Source organism: Filicampus tigris, chromosome 8 (assembly GCF_054856515.1).
Source record: "Filicampus tigris isolate MCC_2025a chromosome 8, RoL_Ftig_1.0, whole genome shotgun sequence".
Taxonomy (NCBI): Eukaryota; Metazoa; Chordata; class Actinopteri; order Syngnathiformes; family Syngnathidae; genus Filicampus; species Filicampus tigris.
This window is the reverse complement of record NC_141224.1, coordinates 5,544,718-5,562,694: the sequence shown is the minus strand read 5'-3', so window position 1 is coordinate 5,562,694 and position 17,977 is coordinate 5,544,718. Positions and strand designations below refer to the sequence as shown.

At 42.3% G+C, this 17,977-nt stretch overlaps 1 protein-coding gene across 8 annotated transcripts; it reads right to left on the bottom strand.

The window, feature by feature from the left end:
• Window positions 1-367: 367 nt before the first annotated feature.
• Window positions 368-17,825, bottom strand: ntd5 (ntl-dependent gene 5). Of its 8 annotated transcripts, none has more exons than XM_086038908.1 (11): window positions 17,531-17,825; window positions 15,412-15,441; window positions 14,957-15,181; window positions 12,913-13,047; window positions 11,742-11,933; window positions 5,264-5,390; window positions 3,546-3,622; window positions 2,801-2,983; window positions 1,832-2,029; window positions 1,240-1,721; window positions 368-1,206 (listed from the first exon to the last, which is right to left on the bottom strand). In XM_086038908.1, exons 2-10 carry the CDS (start codon window positions 15,434-15,436, stop codon window positions 1,639-1,641), a joined length of 1,245 nt encoding a protein of 414 aa, XP_085895034.1. In that variant the 5' UTR covers window positions 15,437-15,441; window positions 17,531-17,825; the 3' UTR covers window positions 368-1,206; window positions 1,240-1,638. The 8 variants fall into 8 exon arrangements, with proteins under 8 accessions (XP_085895034.1, XP_085895035.1, XP_085895032.1 ...); XM_086038909.1 differs by having other exon boundaries at window positions 15,412-15,461; window positions 17,532-17,825; XM_086038906.1 differs by lacking the exon at window positions 17,531-17,825 and adding an exon at window positions 15,817-15,867.
• Window positions 17,826-17,977: the final 152 nt, after the last annotated feature.

Sequence of the window (17,977 nt, the reverse complement as noted above, 5' to 3'; positions counted from 1 at the left end):
GCTGGGGCTCGGCGAGGGAGGGGTCAGGGGGAGTTGCTATGGCGGAGCAGCCTACCGGGTCCGAGCAGCGGCCATGCTCAGCCTATTAGGCATTTAGGCTGCTGTGGAACCTGCATCCCGCAGGCTCCCCACGACCACTGGAGAGGATGGAGACGCTTTAATCAAGTCTGATGACATCCAGCTCAAGTATGGAGTCACACTACCTGTACTTATCTGCATGGATTATGTCGTAGATTGTCTGTCTTAAAAGTCAGGAAGCAAAAGTGGGGTGGAGCGGTTCGGACTCAATATTTATGGTAAAAAAACAACAACAACAACAAAAAAAGCGCTCACTCCGGTCAGAAAAAAAATGAGACTGGAGCCAATGTTAATCTGTGTCGATTTTATTTCAAATCACTCCAATCACTAAAAAACTCACAAGCCTCTAGACTTGGTGCGTCACGTCAAGCAGAGAAGGAGAAGAAAAAAGATCACATACAGGAGCTGCACTGTAGCTAGCAAAGAATGTGTGAAATGTCGTCTAGTGCAGTGCTCAGTGGACACTTCATTTGGTATAGACCACGTTTGTTCGTCTGGTTTGGCATGTCTCAAAGAAACTCCTCCCCTCATTTCAACATAGTTCTCTGACAACAAGATGCCATGAAATGGCACCACGGCACTACTTTTATTTGAGATGGATCTTTAGCCTACCTAATAGAAGCTCCTCCCCTTACTTCTACATAGTTCCTTCGCACCAAGATGCCACAAGATGGCGCCAAAGCACTCCACAGGTGAGTGGCAGACTAAATGCTGCTTCACTTGGTTCTGGGAACACAAGACAACACACTATGGATTTGCCTCGAGTATGGCTGGTGCTATACAAATTGCATTGCCTGTCTTGTGAAGGCCGAATCTTCTATTTTTAGGTTGTCTGGTGTACCTAATGAAATATCCACTGTGTGTATGCATGACCATGGAGGCCCGGTGATCGCTATTTACAATATATTGCAGGATCATTCATGTAGAGGTTGAGTGTACCTGCACAATAGGGGGAGTTTGCAATTAAAAAAAAAAAAAAGCTTTTTGTCATATTTATTCAGACAGTGATTATGACTTGACATTAATACATGATGAAAATCATCTGTTAAAAAAAAAAAAAACTTCTCTGGCCCCATCTTAAGCCTCTAATCCACAGATGTCACACTCCGGTCCTCGAGGGCCACTATCCTGCATGTTTTAGATGTTTCCCTCCTCCAAGACACCTGATCAAATGATCAGCTGAGCCTGACAACCATCCTGATCATTTGAATCCTTTGTGTTGGGAGGAGGGAAACATCTAAAACATGCAGGATAGCGGCCCTCGAGGACCGGAGTGTTACCCCTGTGCTCTAATTTGATGTACTATCTCTGACGAAACTCGTGGCTTATTTCTCACAGCTCATATTAAACACGTACTGCTGTCAAAACATAATGACTGTTTTAACAAACGTTACAAAGAGTATTTTTTTTTTTTTTTCTTAATTGCAAACTTCCCCTATGGAGGAGAGGGGTGCAAATGGTCAGAACAGGGTTCAAACCACGCACCAGGAGGCACAGATCAGGCAGTTTGAACAGGAGGCGTTCACGGCGTTACAGTGCGTCGCGAGTAACACTACGAGGTCAGAAGGTCTCGGCGTCGTCGCACGCTTCAATCTCGGAGACGAGCCGGTGAGGGAAGAGTTTAAACTGCAGCCATGTGGGCTCTGCAAATCAAACACAGGCTCATAAAATATCACGGCAGCCGTCCACCGCCCACAACCGGACGCCGGGCGAGAAGGAGCGAGCGTGCGCGGTGCACGGCCGACGGCCTTACCGAGGTAGCAGGCCGGCGGCTGCAGCTCGCCGTCGAAGCACGTCCGCGCGGCGCCGAAGCCGCACTGCTTGTGAGGGTGTTTGCAGAAGAACGTCACGTTCTCTCCGTGAGGGACCATCGCGTCGGTGATGTCAAAAGGCCAACGCTTCACGCCGTCAATCATCACGCGGCTCCTCTCGGCGGGGACGAGGCAGCGAGCTGGGAAAAGCAGACATTTTTTGGGGGGGGGGTTACCCAACTTTGCCAGCCGCGCAAACATACACCCGCACAATCTCAAGAGTAGCCAGTGCAAGAGGACGTAACTGACTTCATCACAGATGTCATTTATTTTTTTCGAAAGCTACTAAATATGATTATTATTGTCATTGTGGAACTGTACCTCAGCACTGGGAGCTTTTTCTCATATTTTGGCGATGTACGTTTTGGCAGCATTTCATACACAAGGTCCTTCACAACTCAATGTGCTTCACATACTTAAAAATTCAAAAGCATTTACAAACAAAAGAGGTGAAGACATTTAAAAGCAAAGTAAATAAATAAAAAGTAGCTTAGAGGGGAAATCAACCCAATCACATTTTTTTTTCAAGAATATGTTCCCAGCAGGCCCACAAGTTGAAACAAGGCATTCTGATTAATATTGCGTTTGTGGAATATGAGTAAAAGCGGAAGTCAACCCAAACATATTTTTTTCAAGAATATGTTCCCAGTAGGCCCACTAGTTGATTAATTTTGCCTTTGCGGAGTAAGTGTTAATCCACTCGTTTTTAGCCATCTCTGGGGGCGGCCATTTTGTTTTCCGTCGACTGAAAATGACATCACAACTGCTCACAACGACCAATCACGGCTCAGATTCAGAGAACAGCTCAGCCGTGATTGGTCATTGTGAGCAGTTTAATTTTGTATCATGTTGCATAATGCTGTGGCCCATATTGATGCCATCACCTCATCACACATCAGAGAGTCGCTCACCTCTGCAGGACGGGGGCGCCGCGCTCCAGCTGCCGTTAGACAAACAGGTGACCTTCTGGGGTCCGTCCAGGCGGAAGTTTTTCTTACAGAGGTAATGGATGTCAAAGCCCACCTCGTACTCGGTTTTCTGGACGGCCACCACGTAGCCCTGCGCCACCTTACGAGGAGGTTCGCAGTACACCTCTGACCCGTGCATACAAAGACATTTTATGTAGTTGCTAGTGGGCGGTCACCAACATTATCAACCAAAATTCAGGATTCATTCCATCAAAATGTATTAATTTATTCCCTGTGCTCTTCATTTTCATGATGTTTCTCTTAGCTAAGAAATTTGCCACAAAAAAAAAAACGTTTTCTAAAGAGACTGAAGAATACAATATTAGAAATTAATGACACAATAATAAACAATAATAAATAAATAAAAAACATTTGTCACATTGTCAATCAAAAGTAAGCATTATTATGTATTATTATTATGTATGTATTAAATTTGTAAAATTAGATTATGCACTATGAAGTATAATGAGTGCCATGTCACATTCCACCACTAGATAGCAGTAAAGCACTGTGAAACTGACTACTTCTTGGAGCATGCGTGATGTTTGGAAATTATGTTGAAAATATATCTGACTTTCCAGATACACTGCCTTCATGATCAACTCATTTTGTCGTGCGCGGGGGGGTGAGGAAATAAAGGTGAAAACAAAACAAACATTGCAGGTGTGCGCATGGATTGCTCACTTACTTTTACAGATGGGGTGCGGATACTGCCAGGTTTGATTCTCCTGACAGTAATTCTCACTGCTTCCAACTATGTCGGCCCTGTGTAGGAATAAAAGAGAGTGGCGGGCAGATGGCTCGTGAGTGACATGTGACATTAGAGACGGCGAAAGATGCTCCTCTGCACGGAGGGGAAGAAACAAACGCCGATGAGAAGGGAAAAAAAAAAATAAAAAAGGTGTGAATGATTCCTTTTCTGCCACATCCCTTTCATTTCTGTCTGGCTCACATCTCCACTCATCTTGCTGCTGTGGATGAGTCAGTGTGGAAGGGAGTCCATTCAACACAAGCCTGTAATCATGACCCGTTTTGCTCAATGGAGGGAGAGAATTAGCTGGCTCGCATCACCATGGGGCCCCAAGCGAAATTTGACTTTGGGCCCCCCCTATATCTGACAATAAAACTGATTTTTGATCAGACATTGTTGGATTTCCATTTGAGGAATTCAAATTCATGAACAAATATGTACATTTCGTGTTTGCTGTTTTTGTGCTCAGGCCAAAGCCCTGTCTAATATAAACGTAGTGCTTTGGCGTCATCTTGTGTCTATATTAAAATGAGGGTAGGAGCACCATTAACGCAGACCACAGCTCTGTCGAAAAGAAAAGTATTGCTTTGCCGCCATCTTGTGGAGGCAGTCATAAACTTTTGAAGAGTGGGTCTCCGTCCTGCAATTAGTTCATAAAACTACAGGGGTACCTTGAGATACAAGTTTAATTTATTCCGTGACCACACTTTTAACCCAAAACACTTGTGAATCCTCTTTCATCCATTCCAGTCAAAACAACAAAAACACTTTTCTTACGTTTTTTTAGAAGGAAGAAAAATAGAGCATAATATTGCCCTCTATTAAAAAATACGGTAATGAGACATAAATAATAGAAATTAAAGAATTGAACATGTTTTGCCACATTTTTTTCTTCAACTCAGTGGACATTGTGCTGTTCCTTTTAGCGTGCGCACCTTGGCCACCTGGGGGCAGTATAATACGGGTGTACATACATCATGGTCTAAACGGCCCCGTAAGCCACAGTAATATGACTGGTACTTCGCAGAGGATAAAAATATATGCCTATGAGTGTTTTATTATCTGTTTAAGATAAGAACTACTAAAAGTTATCTTATCTCACATGAGCTTCTCCAGCGTGGCGTTCAAATATCTGTCACTTAAAGACTCATCTAGAGCGTTTCCCATGATGTGTTGGCATTGAGCTGGAGGACTTTATGGCAACGTTTTGTGGTTGGTTTGAATACACAGTGTTTACTATCGTCCACACTGCTGCTTGCTGTGAAGTGAGTTGAGTTTATTGCTACCATACAAATAAACGACGTTAACCCAAATATTTGTAATGTTTCTCTGCCGCTGGGGGCTTCATAGTGGTCGCGGGCGCTCAGTCCTCTTATGCCTTGAGCTGGCTCTGACTACAATACATCAACCCCCCCCCCCCCCCCCAAACTGCATTACTGCCATTCATCAGCCATCAACCCCCTCGCTCTCCAACACCTCTTCCCTCCTTCTTCTTCTGCTTTTTCTTCACGCTCTGTCACTTCCTCCACATCCACCTCCGTACCACTTCAGGTTCACATGCAGCTGCAGCCTACACACAAACTCACAGCCTGACCCCCCTCGCTCCTCTTACCCTCCACCACCCATCCACCCTCCCCCCGCCCGAGCTCACTCACCCTGACAGGCAGCTGTAGCGGATGGCCGTCCCCACGGTGGCGGCGCCCTCGATGGCGAAGGTGCTCGTCACCTCCCGAGGAAGGAGGCACGTCGGGGAGGATGCGGTAGGCTCAGGGAGAGCAGATTCTGGAAATACAATTCACTCGTTTAAAGCCGACAGTTCATCGAACATGACTGTGAGGCCTATATTTTAATAAGAATTTTTTTAATGGATAATAATGCTCACTTTTGATTAACTAGGTTACTATTGCGGTTGTATTTGTAACTTTACTCTATTCCCCAGAGAGCTGCCTCTGATATTAGGAAACTAGATGAAATATTGAAAATCCTTTCACCTATTTAAAACGATATTTTTTTTTCAATGTGTTATTCGAGTGGTTGTACTTGTAACTGCTCTGCATCCAGTGGTGTGCAAAGGGAGGGGATGATGGGGTAGAGGCCCCGTGCAGCACCACCCCAAATCGACGGCATCATTTCAGTGGGGCACCGAAACTTTATTTTTATTATTTTGCCAGGCAGGATGTACAGTTGATCTGGACTGGGCCATCCCACAAATAGAAAAAAATCTGCCAATAATTGATGACCATTGAAATGCATAAGAGAATAAATAAATAAATACATTTGAACCCCCCCCCCCAAAAAAAAAAATGTTCAAAAAAAGGCTGATGAACATTCAATATACACTTTCAGCCCTGGTAAAATGGGGTGGAAATAGCGCACACACAAAAAAACAAAAGGAAAAAAAAAAACATTAGAAAAAAATATTAAAAATAATTTTTGAAAAAAAAAAAAAAAAATTCGGAGAAATCAGGTGCTCACCCGCAAGTGTACAGATGTCCACTGTATACAGACAGCAAATAGCAAAATGGGTGTCACTTGTGGTACAAAGGCTCCCTCTAGTGGTCCATAAAAGAAAATCACTGCCTAAGTACAGATCAGTTATATTTAACTTTGAAGTTCAACACATTTTCATTTAATCTTGTGAAAATCTACATATTTTAAACATTTATCTACGATTCATCTTTATGTGCAATACATTTTAAAAGCACATTTTTTTTTATGTCCTTATGTCCATTTTTAAGCACAGTGTTAATGTTCAGACTGTATTTAATGTTACAGTGGATGACAATCGTACTAAATATCCCGTAGTACTCGAAGAGATAAGTATTATTTGAGGTGGTACTTGGTGTAAAAAGTTGGAGAAACATAGGTTTTAATACTAATAATACCATGTCAAGCTCGCCCAATAAAAAATATTCACATATCCCCAAACACAGAATAGAAAAGTATAGAACACAATAGAACAGAATTTTTATGACATAACTACTGAACAACAGCCGTCAGAACGACCTGACAGTGACGTCCCAAATATAGAAATTAACCACACTACTTCGAAAAAATGACAGCCGGGGACATAATGTGGCGTACAATATGTGTGACTTTAGTGCTAAAAAGCTTGCAGGGCTTTCAATGTGGATGTCGCTGAAGCACTTCAAGTACGCCCGATGGACAAGAAGCGAGGTCAACGGTCACGCATTAATGGAGGGTCTTGTTCAGTTTAAGCTGCCGTCGCCGTTCTTAGGTAACGCATTAGAGCACCTTCTCCACAACAGCGTCATTGTATAACAGCTCGGGCTGTTGGCTCGGGAAAAAGTTTCGAGTGCAAATAAAAATATCAAGAGCCCGCGCAGGTTGCTCATGGGGAGCGCCATCAAACGCCGGGCTTGCCTGGGGGGGGGGGGGGGGGGGCTATCTTTTGCTGAACGAATGTAAAGGCACCTATGGGTGAGGGTGGCTGGCTGTGGATGAGAGCCTGGAGCTCAGTACACTGGTGCTGCCTCCCACACACGCTGCGGCACCAAAGTGCAATGAAGCAGGTGTGTAATCTCAGTCTTTTTTTTTTTTTAAGATACATTATGCATCAACTGTTGCATCAATGCACCGAGAATAAAGGACATTATTTAGTCAGAGGTGGCTAAAGTACTGACATTATGTACTGTATTTAAGTACAAGTACAGATACTTGTGTAAAAAAAATTTTTTTTAAAAAGGCACAAGCAGCACTTTGACAGACAGGGAAAGAAATGTCACATTGCTAAGAACTAGCTAGCACTGGCTCAACGTTAATGCTATCAAAACAACATGTTCCCTTTGCTTTGCTAACGTTGTGATGTAAGTATCAAACTAATACTAAATTAGCTAATGAGCTAAAAACACACACACAACTTGGATGTGTTTTTTTTCCCCCAGATTTGACTGTTTTTGAAGGCTAGCACAAGACAACATAGTAGCTAGCTAGCCCGAAGTAAAATTCAAATGTTCTCTAAAAAGTAAATGCTCAACTACTGTAGTGTCTGGAAATGTACATATTAGCGGTGTACTGTACTTGTTTAAAAATGGTACTAGCCATCTTCTAACTAAAATTTAAGCTATAGCTTAAATTGATAAACTGGCCTTTCAGTAGCCTTGTACCAGACAATACGGCACCGGGACTATTGAAGCATTAGCTCGTGTAAGTCAGGCATTTGCAGGTTATAGGTTAGTGACCTGCTGGGGTTACTTAGAAAATACAAAGAGAAGATTGATGGGCATGTATGTCAATCAAAGACGGCTGTGTTCCGACGTTTCCCCATTATTCTCCATCTTTATTCTGACAACGGAATTGCCAGGACGATTCCGCCTCAAACAATTCACTTCAGTCTGAAAACCAGAAATATACGTATAGTATATTTGCACTCCCCACCACTGTTTTGAAAAGGCATTTTCCTCAAACTCAACACCCCCGAGCACCCCCCCCCCCGCCTCAACGCTGCCTTTGGCTGCCATTGTAGAGCGAGCCCTGATCAGAGGCCTCTCGCATGGAAGAGGATGAGAGGGAGAAGGAGATGAGAGGAGAGCGGGGAAGAGAAAGGCCTCAAGCAGCAAGACCAGCACAGCTCTCTCTCTCTCTCTCTCTCTCCCTCCCTCGTTGACTCTGTGGACTGTGATGGGCCGCCCACACACACACACACACACACACACACAAAGCGCGCACACACACACACACACACACACACAAAATGAACCCCCTCGCCACAATACACACACATCTACACTCGCATTTCTGTGCGCCACTTCGACAGTGATCGGCCGCCCACAGCCTCTCAGCAGGCATGAAGGAGCTCCAACACACACACGCACACGCGCGCGCAGTTGCAAAGCGGCGCTCTCACACGTTTAAAAAAATCCACCTACCTTCTGGCCGTCTCTCAGCAGCAGGGCGATACTCAGCACAAAACACAGAGCTGACAACGGTATCCTCATTTCACATTTCACGGCCTTCCGATGGCTCGCAAAGACCCGAGCGTGTGCGTGCTTGCAATGCATCGGGACCTTTTAAAGTGTCTTTTTCTTATGAGAGCTGGCAGGCTGACAAGAGAAATAAGCGTCGCGGTTTGGAAGGCGTTTATGCTGCGAGGAAGTGCACGTGCGTAGTGGGATTTGATTTGTGAATTCGACATTAATACGTGTTACATATTTGGAAGAACACCCATTCAAGGCGACACGGCGCAGTAGGGGGTTCGTGCATCTGCCTCGCAGGCAAATAGTTTTGGGTTTGAATCTCAACTTGGACCCTCTTTGTGTGGTGTTTGGATGTTTTCCCTGTGCTGGCGTTGGTTTTGTCTGCCCCCCTTCTTCAAAATATATAAAAAAATATATATTGCTGACTGCAATACAATACAATTTTATGTGGACGTCAAGATTTTTTTGTCCAATCGGATTTCATCCTTTTTGTGTTGCCGTGCCAGTGTAATCTGCCCAGGACCTTCAGAATCAGTGCTGCTGGCACATGTGACTGGAGCTGCTGCATATTAGCAACGGGACTGTTTCTTTAACCAATCAGAGTTGAAAGTCCAGCTGGCCCTTGATGACGTCATCGTCTGTCTGTCCTCTGATTGGGTGGTCAGAGCAAAACTAATTTGTGTTTTTGTATCGTACTGATTAGGGATGTTCCAGTCCACTTTTTTTTCAGACTGACACCTGATTAATTTCAACTCAGCCGCACGCTGTCTGCTGAGAGCGGAAACCGAAATTCAGAGTTTTTTTAATGAAAACGTTATCCTTTTTTTGCCAAACAGTATTGGCAAAACCAATTGTCATTTTTAGATTAAGCGGGGTTGTCGCTTTTAAAAAAAGTAATCAGTAACTTTTAAAAGCAATCAGTAACGTAAATACCTTATTTTTTCAAGGTAACTGTGGCAACGGCGAAGAAAAAATACCTTTCTTTCTGACGCACGCTGATTCATCTTTGTGTCAAACCGACGCAGTGTAGCACCACCTACTGGCAAGGAGGATTTATGTCCGATTTTTGTCCTTGAATTGGAAGTCAACCCAAACACATTTTTTTCACGAATATGTTCTCTGCAAGCCCACTAGTTGAAACAAGGCATCCTGATAAATATTGCATTTGTGGGATAAGAGTTAATCCACCTGTTTTTGGCCATCTCTGGTGGCGGCCATTTTGTCACTTCTGTCGACTGAAAAGGACAGTTGCTTAAGGCTCAGGTAATGAGTAATCACAGCTCACCTGTTATCTGAAGTTGAGCCATGATTGGTCGTTATCTGAGCTGATGTCATTTTCAGTCGACAGAAGTGACAAAATGGCCGCCCCCTGAGCTGGCTAAAAACGGGTGGATTTTGCTGCTTAACTCATATTCCACAAACGCAATATTAATCAAAATGTTTCAACAACTGGGCCTGCATAGAACATATTCTTGAAAAAAATGTTTGGTTTGACTCCACCTTTAACTATCGGTGGCTGGTGTCGACAGCCTTAATGAGTACCTGATACCTTGAAATAAGTCCAGTATCAGCCTGATACGATACCTGGTATCAGTACTGTCCCTTAGTGAGTATTGATGGTTTGAATAATTTGCCCGTTATTGTTATATGAATACCAAGAATGGTGTCAATCAAAAGTGAGCAGCATTCTCTTTCAAATAAAAGAGCTCTTGTATTGCGGCTCATTATTAGGTTGTGCAAGTGTACATGTTTACACTAAAGGTACAAGGCTGACTGCAAAATATTTTTCCAGCAGCGCAGCTGTGGTCGCTATGGCGACAACGAGGCCAGTCAAACACAATGGCCTTCATTCTTGAGTATGTCTCTCTATTTTGTCAACCAACACACCAACACGCCAACACAACACGAGAGCTACCTTCAATCTTCGGACACATGCACGCACTTCTGCTCGGATGAAAAGAAAAAATGAAAAAAAAAAAAAACCATGACTGGCTGGTATTACTGAATGCTTCCTGGTATTTTTAAATAAAGAACTTTGTACAATCATAATAAAACGTAATAAAAGATGAAAACAACAAACTGCCGTGGCCTAGTGGGTGACTGTCAATCACGATTATTAGTAATCACAATTATTCGTCATGTGAAGGAAAATATGTATTTTTACTCTTTCTCAACAAACAATATGTAAACCGTTTTTAGCTGAAAATAAAACTTTAAAATGAACGGGTTACCATTAACGCAATATTAATCAGAATGCCATGTTTCAACTAGTGGGCGTGCATAAAACATACTCTTGAAACAAAAATATGTTTGGGTTGAATTCCACTTTAATGCAATCCAAACAACAAAAACACAATTAAAGGGGAAGTCAAGAATATGTTCTATGCAAGCCCGCTAGTTGAAACAAGGCATTCTGATAAATAAGGCGTTTGTGGAATAAGTGTTAATCCACCTGTTTTTAGTCATTTTTGGGGGCGGCCATTTTGTAATTTTTGTCACCTGAAAATGACATCACGGTTGCTGAGGGCTCAGGTAACGACCAAATCACGGCTGACCTGTTTTCTGAAGCTGAGCCGTGATTGGTCGTTACCTGAGCTCTGAGCAGTTGAGATGTCATTTTCAGTCGACAGAGGTGACAAGATGGCCGCCCCTGAGATGGCTAAAAACGGGTGGATTTTGCCACTTAACTCATATTCCACAAACGCAATATTAATCATAATGCCGTGTTTCAACTAGCGGGCCTGCTGGGAACCTATTCTTGAAAAAAAAATGTGTTTGCGTTGATTTCCGCTTTAATGACAAAATTGATCATAAAAACAATTTACCAAGGGCTAACTGAAGAAATATGCCGTTAATATCCGAAACAAGTCCAAGTACAACTCATCATCTCCAATTTTTGCTCTACTTTCTCGTGCCGTGCATCGGCAGGGCGCGCTCGCTTGTTATTTCGGCAGTTTAAATGAAGACTTAACCATGTGCTCGCCCCCTGGTGGTTGTCTTACTAGTGTATGAGAAAGCGTTCGAATAGATACACAGCAAAGCCCACATTTTAAACGTTGATATCGTTGACCAACTGCTTCATTGAATCGTGGCGACGGAAATAGTGATCATGATTAATACTCTCCCACCCCTTCACCTGTGCAAGGGCCCTGCGGGGGTGAAATACTTGTAGATGACAGTACAACTCGTCACGCACCTGTGCAGATGGGCTCGTCCCCACTCCACTGACGGTCGCCTTGGCAACGACGAATGGTGACATCCAGGCCGCTGGGTAAGGCAAAGCCCGGCTTGCATCGCACTTCCAGGAGGGCGGAGAAGGAGTGAGTGGGGGAGAGCAGGCGCGCCGCGGCGTCCTCTCGGGGGGGCAGCGGCCAAGGACAAGCGCGACCTGGTGGGGGGGCAACAAACAAGGGGGGAGGGGGGAGGCAGACGATTTACGATCAGAATCACTGATTTAGTCTAATATCTCCCCTTAGATTATGTGAACTAAATACTTCACCCACACACCAAAAAAACTCTCACACACAACAAAAAAGTCAAAGACTCTCACATAAAAACAACTTACCACCTCTCAAGTCATTCTCTAATGCCCGATAAAATGTGTTAACTGTAGGATGTAAATAAATGTAGTTACAACCTCACTCGCACCTTCACTAGGAAACTCTCACACATACCAACAAACACGTTCACGCGCGCCAAAAAACTCTACCATTCACTGAAAAAAACGACCAAATTTTTCACACTTTGCCCGAAAAAATTCTCATGCTCATCAAACGGTCTCTCACATTCACCCAAAAACTCTCTCCAACATGCCAAAAAAATGCTGGCACTAACAGCCCCCCACAAAACAAAACCAAATAAACAAAAAAAAAAACAAAGGGGAAAAAGATCATCTTTTCAGTTCACCTTTTTTTTTTTGTCTAGGTGACAGTGTTTTTGTCTTATATGAGAGTCAAAAATTATGGTGTGAAAGAAACTCAAACGGGAACATGAAAACCATCTCATAAGTAACGGGACTTTTTTTGGGCTATGTGTGAGAGTTTTGTGTGGGTACAAAGGGTAAATGTAATTTTCGGCGTAAATGGCACCTCATAGGCACCCTTTACACCTCTCAAGTCATCTTCATTCAGCAATCATCATCACAATCAGTGAGCAGCCCCACATATGACACTGCCTGCTGATGTGGTATGCTTTGGATCACAAGCCAATCCTTTTCTTCCCCACACTTTTCTCTCGTCATCATTCTACTACAAGTCGACCACAGGCGCATGTGTGTTGACACAGCTGTGAGTAAACACAATAACAACTGGGCCTGGACGCACGCGCGCGCACGCGCACACACACACACACAGATAGAAATAAGCTACCTGGAGCCACACAGCTGAGCCCACACTGTCCGTCGCACAGACACTGCCGCTTGCTGCCGCAGTCTTGGTCGGCTTTGCACGGACGGGGACACGTCCTCCTTCTCTCGTCCCCCACGAGTCTCTTCGGGCACGGCTCTGTTGCGCGCACACGCACGGTTACATTTCCGTACATTTGGTGTTTTGTTTTGCCGCTGCATTCGTGCCCCCCTTGTAAAAACAGCAAACACTTCAAAGTCCACAATAAGATTTTGTTGGCCCCTTCTGCTTTGTGTTGTGTTTGAAGACAAAGCAAACCCGGGTGGGTGGGCCGACCAAATGTTTGCCACCCAGGTTGCCTTTTGGGTGCTTTGATCAGGGGTGGGCAAGTGTGGCCGGGGAGCCACTGAGTATTTGAATTATAAAGAGCCCTGTCATATTTGTTGAATTGATGGAGCTTTCTTTTTTTTTTTTTTTTTTCCTGAATTTGGTGAATTCTGATGTATTTGGGATGTTGTTAAGTATTATTCAATCACTTAGCTGATTAAATAATTGATTCGTTGTAAATAATAAACATTAGTACAGTGAACAATTTCAGAGACACTTTATTTTTTGTTTTAATGCTTTGAATAATTATTCATTTTAACAAAATAAATCAGAAATAATAAAATGAAAATTGAGAATGAATCATTAAAAACTATTTCACACGCACATTAAAACTCTTTTTTTCCTACTTGTGTCCATTTTAGAAAGAAAAGTTGGTGCTCGAGCACCAAAGTTTGCACACTCCTGATTTAAATGCAAAACAAAGAATTTGGGAAATTCGATACGACTTTTTTTTTCCAGCCCGATACCAGTATGGGTATTAACTCTTAAATACCACTAGTGCTTATAATAGAGAACATTTCAATTAACATAATGACAGCTAATTGTGACCTTTCTGTCTTTCTGACACACTTGATGATTCACCAAAGTGTCAAACAGACGCAGTGCAGCACCAAATACAAGGGAGACTTACTCGATTACGGACTATTTTTACTTTTTTTTTTTTACCTTAAGTATCGTTGCTGGTATCGGCAACCTTCATAAGTACCCCATACCTTGGAATAAGGCCGGTATTGGCCGAAACCTGGTATCAGTACTCACCCACTCCCAATAATAATAATGAAAATAATAGAATAACTTTTAAAAAAATAAATAATCATTTTATATATAAATTATTTATTAAGAATTTCATGTAATTTAATTCATAATTCATATTAATTCTATTCAATAGCGCTCTTCTAGGGAACCAAGGGCACTTAACAATTCATAATGGATTAAAATATATCTTATATGTCTGTGTGTTTGTGTGTGTGTGTGATGTATGCTTAGATGAACAGATGGTGCTTGTGTTTGAGGTTTTTTTTTTTTTTTTTTTAATATCCAGAGAAGCAGCATCACATGTGTTAGTAGCTTTTAGCTCTTACTTCCAAAGCCTATCCCTATTTTCATTCATTTTTCTTGCTTTGTATAATCCATCATATCACATGTCCCACAGCCAAATCCTTGTTTTTAGTCACATGCCAACCAACCTTCCCGCAAACAACACTTGAGCAGGAAGAGGGCAGGAAACGGGGGGACAGCCGCATGGGATCGCTGTCCAAGAATGAAAACATGTGTGTGCTACTGTATACCAGACACATGCAATCACATTTTTTTTTTTTTTTCTTTTGTAAAACCAAAGCACACGTGTGCCACGATGACATGCTACACTCTTCATGGAGACACAATGTACAGTACATACGTGTAATGCACACATACTATTGTGAAATACTTGTATAATGAATGACAGTATATACAACAGTGAGTGCTTTGTATGAATATTGTACAAGGTCTTCATATGTTTTATTCTTTATCATTAGATTTTAATCTATCTTTACAGTAGAGTGCAATTAGAATGAACTTCCAAAGGAACCTTAACATTTTGTGTTATTTAACTTTTGAACTGTCTCCAGCATGGACAGCCATTGTAGCAAAATGTCTTTTTTTTTTTTTTTTTTTGCAAATGATGCGCGGCTTACTGTACCTGCAGTAGGCTGCGGGGTCACGCTCGCAGTCAGAGTGCACATGAGGGACAGGAGCAGCAGCGCACAGTCCATCCTTGAAGCCAGGCCTGCAACCATCTGAAGGTGGGACATGCCCACACACGGACTTTGGAGGGAACAGGGAAGAGTGGGAGGGGTGGACGGGGTCATCAAAAAGAAAAGGAGGGCGGTTTTGGAAGCGAGGGAGAGATTGCAACACATCCGGTCTGTAGTAAGGAGGAGAGAAAGCAAAAATTCCAGTTGGAAGGACCTTTCACCCATTTCGGGAAAGATGGTGGATAAGAGTGAATTCAATTAAATGTGATTAATTGTGATGTATTTTGCAAAAAGAAAAAAAATAAAGGGTAGTTAAATTATAAAAGTAAAATGAAAATGTAAAATAAAAAAATGTTAACATAATAGCAAACGATAGTAAACAATAAATACAATTAAATACCTGCTGTTCCTGCTGTGCTCGCCATGGCCTCTTAGGGGCAGTATGAGTCCCGCATGGAGATACATAATGATAAAAAGAGTAGAACTAGAAGTGGCAAACTTTAATAATATAACTCTTTTTTTCACACATTACGAATAGTAATACATTTGACTACTGCTCTATTACCTGTCCGTCTGTATTACTGCAGCGTTATTATCATCATTATTTGAAGGACTCTCACTGCCGTATCTTGATGCTAATTTTCTATTAGCCTGTAAATGGGATCTTACATTGACTTTAGCATTGGCGATGTTTCTAAAACTGATTGTGTCGCGTATTTGAAAATACAATGGGTATATTGTTGTCGTTGTTTTTTTACAGTAACCTCCAACTGGGGCGTCATTAAACAGCCGAAAGCACACTCACGGAGGACAGAAGGACATTCGTCACACGCTTGCCGCTTGCAACACAGGAGCATTCAAGGTGTTTGGAAAATGCAGGAACTTCGTAAACACACACACACACACACACACACACACACACACACACACACACACACACACCGCTGTTGTTCAGCACATTTAGCATTTTTTTTCGACTATAATGTGTTGGTTATCATGAGAAGTCAAAATCGAAATCACAATCGCATTCTTGGCATTTTTTAAGTTGATATTTGGCAGATTTGTTTTTTGGTGTGGTTACATTCCATTGATCCCAGACTTGAATGCATCGTTTCCCCAAAAAACACAAAAGACGACAGCCGACCATCAGCTTGATGTGTCCAGGCCAGGGTCTTGTTTAATCATTGTGGATAATTATTATGAGAAATCAATAACATGATCAGTGTCTTCACATAGACACATATCATGGATTATTAATAATAACATAATTAAATGTATCTTTCGTGAATTTGTTATTTTAGAAATATGTTTATCCAAGTGGTAGTCCTTTGCATTAGTACCCACAACTAGCCCCTGTCAAAAGGTTCGGTTTAGTAACCTAACATTTTTTTTAGTTTTTAGTTTTCAGTTTAGTAGTCAGTTTTTAGAACGTGGATGGAGAAAACCCTACGTGAGTAAGGGGAGGACATGAACATACTGTACATTAAACTTCAATGTTCAAAGCAAATGAGTGGGGAAAGAATACATATTTGGACAGTATAGTCATCACAACGGGAGTGGACATAAAACAGGCTGACTGATTCCACTGTGTGGTGGTGAAGTGTGGGTCATTTGGACGGCTACAGTTAGGTCAGAGATATTTGGAGAGTGGCATACAGCAGCCTACACAAACACAATTGATTTGAAACAAAGAAAATAAGATCTGACCCAAGTGGAGACTTTAAGATGTTAAGCCCCGACCCCCAAAAATATAATAAACACCAACCAGGTGCAAACCACTTGTACCGCTCATACACAGGACACCGAGATTAGACTTTGCCAGAAAACGTTTCAATATGAACCTCCCATATGGTGGAAGTGCATTCTTTAAACAGGTGAAACCAAGGTCGAGGAGAGAAAATGATGGGAAAGGGAAGAAGCAGCTTGTGATCCAAAGCATATACCCCATGAGCGATTGATGGTGACGATTAACTCCAATTTACCACCATCACATAAAAGAATAAAGTGGAACTCAAAGCAAAACATTTCTTTGCACTCGTTGTTTTTTATGCCCCCACTTGTCTAAACACGATATTCCGATTAATATTGCCGGCTTAATGGAATAAGAATTAGGCGGATGAATCCATGCATTTTCATCAATCTCAGGATTCTGCTGTTTTGGCTTTATACCGTCCTGCTGCTGTCGAATGAAACTGATGTGCCCTCGGGCTCGCATTGCGGACGTCAGACTCAGAAGACCAAACTTAAATAACAGGTGAATACAATTGGAGCCTGAGGAAATTCTGTGTAGTATAGCTTCACCGTTATTGATCAAATTACCGTGTTTTTTTTTTGTCACACTTCTTTTTCATAGTTTGGTTGGTCCTGCGACTTATGCAAGTTGTATAATAAATTACAGCTCGGACTCTGAAAATCCCTGTTCACTGATCGTGTTGACGGTAGCGAGCAAGCTCCGGTTGGATTCGAAACCTCCGCTTCTAACGATAGAATAACTTTTCTTTTTAGTTATAATGGCTTACCTTAACTAGAATCATGTGTCGCATTATGGCCAAAGATAGAACAATGGTCAATTATTGCGCCTTTTGGGGCTGTAAATAGTAGTCGATGCCGCATGCTAACTAGCGAGCTAGCTGGCGAGACAGTACCTTTGTTTGTTGCCATGAGAGGCGGCAGCAAACTAACGACATATGCCACGCATTAGTTGCCATGACTACTTCTTTTTCTATTTCTTAGTATTCTTTTTCCACTTCTTCTACTTTCTTTTGGCGGTTAGCAAATACTTTGGGTGTATTAACGCCACCTTCCTCAGCATGCGGCATCCACCACAACAAATACTTACTATTTACGGCACCAAAATGACAATACGCCAAAAATGTGACTTATAGCACAGTGTCATTTTTGTATGTTTTTTTTTTACCTCCTTCATGTTACCTTTTTATAACTGTTGCAACTTTTAATACAGTATA

Bases quoted from the DNA above. Each gene is read 5' to 3' on its own strand.
- ntd5 (XM_086038907.1), bottom strand. From the start codon at position 15,236: ATGGGTGAAAGGTCCTTCCAACTGGAATTTTTGCTTTCTCTCCTCCTT. The intron at 13,048-14,956 runs GTACAGTAAGCC...TGCGCGCAACAG, and splicing joins GACCCCGCAGCCTACTGCAG to AGCCGTGCCCGAAGAGACTC. The intron at 11,934-12,912 runs GTAGCTTATTTC...CCCCCCCACCAG, and splicing joins GCTCAGCTGTGTGGCTCCAG to GTCGCGCTTGTCCTTGGCCG.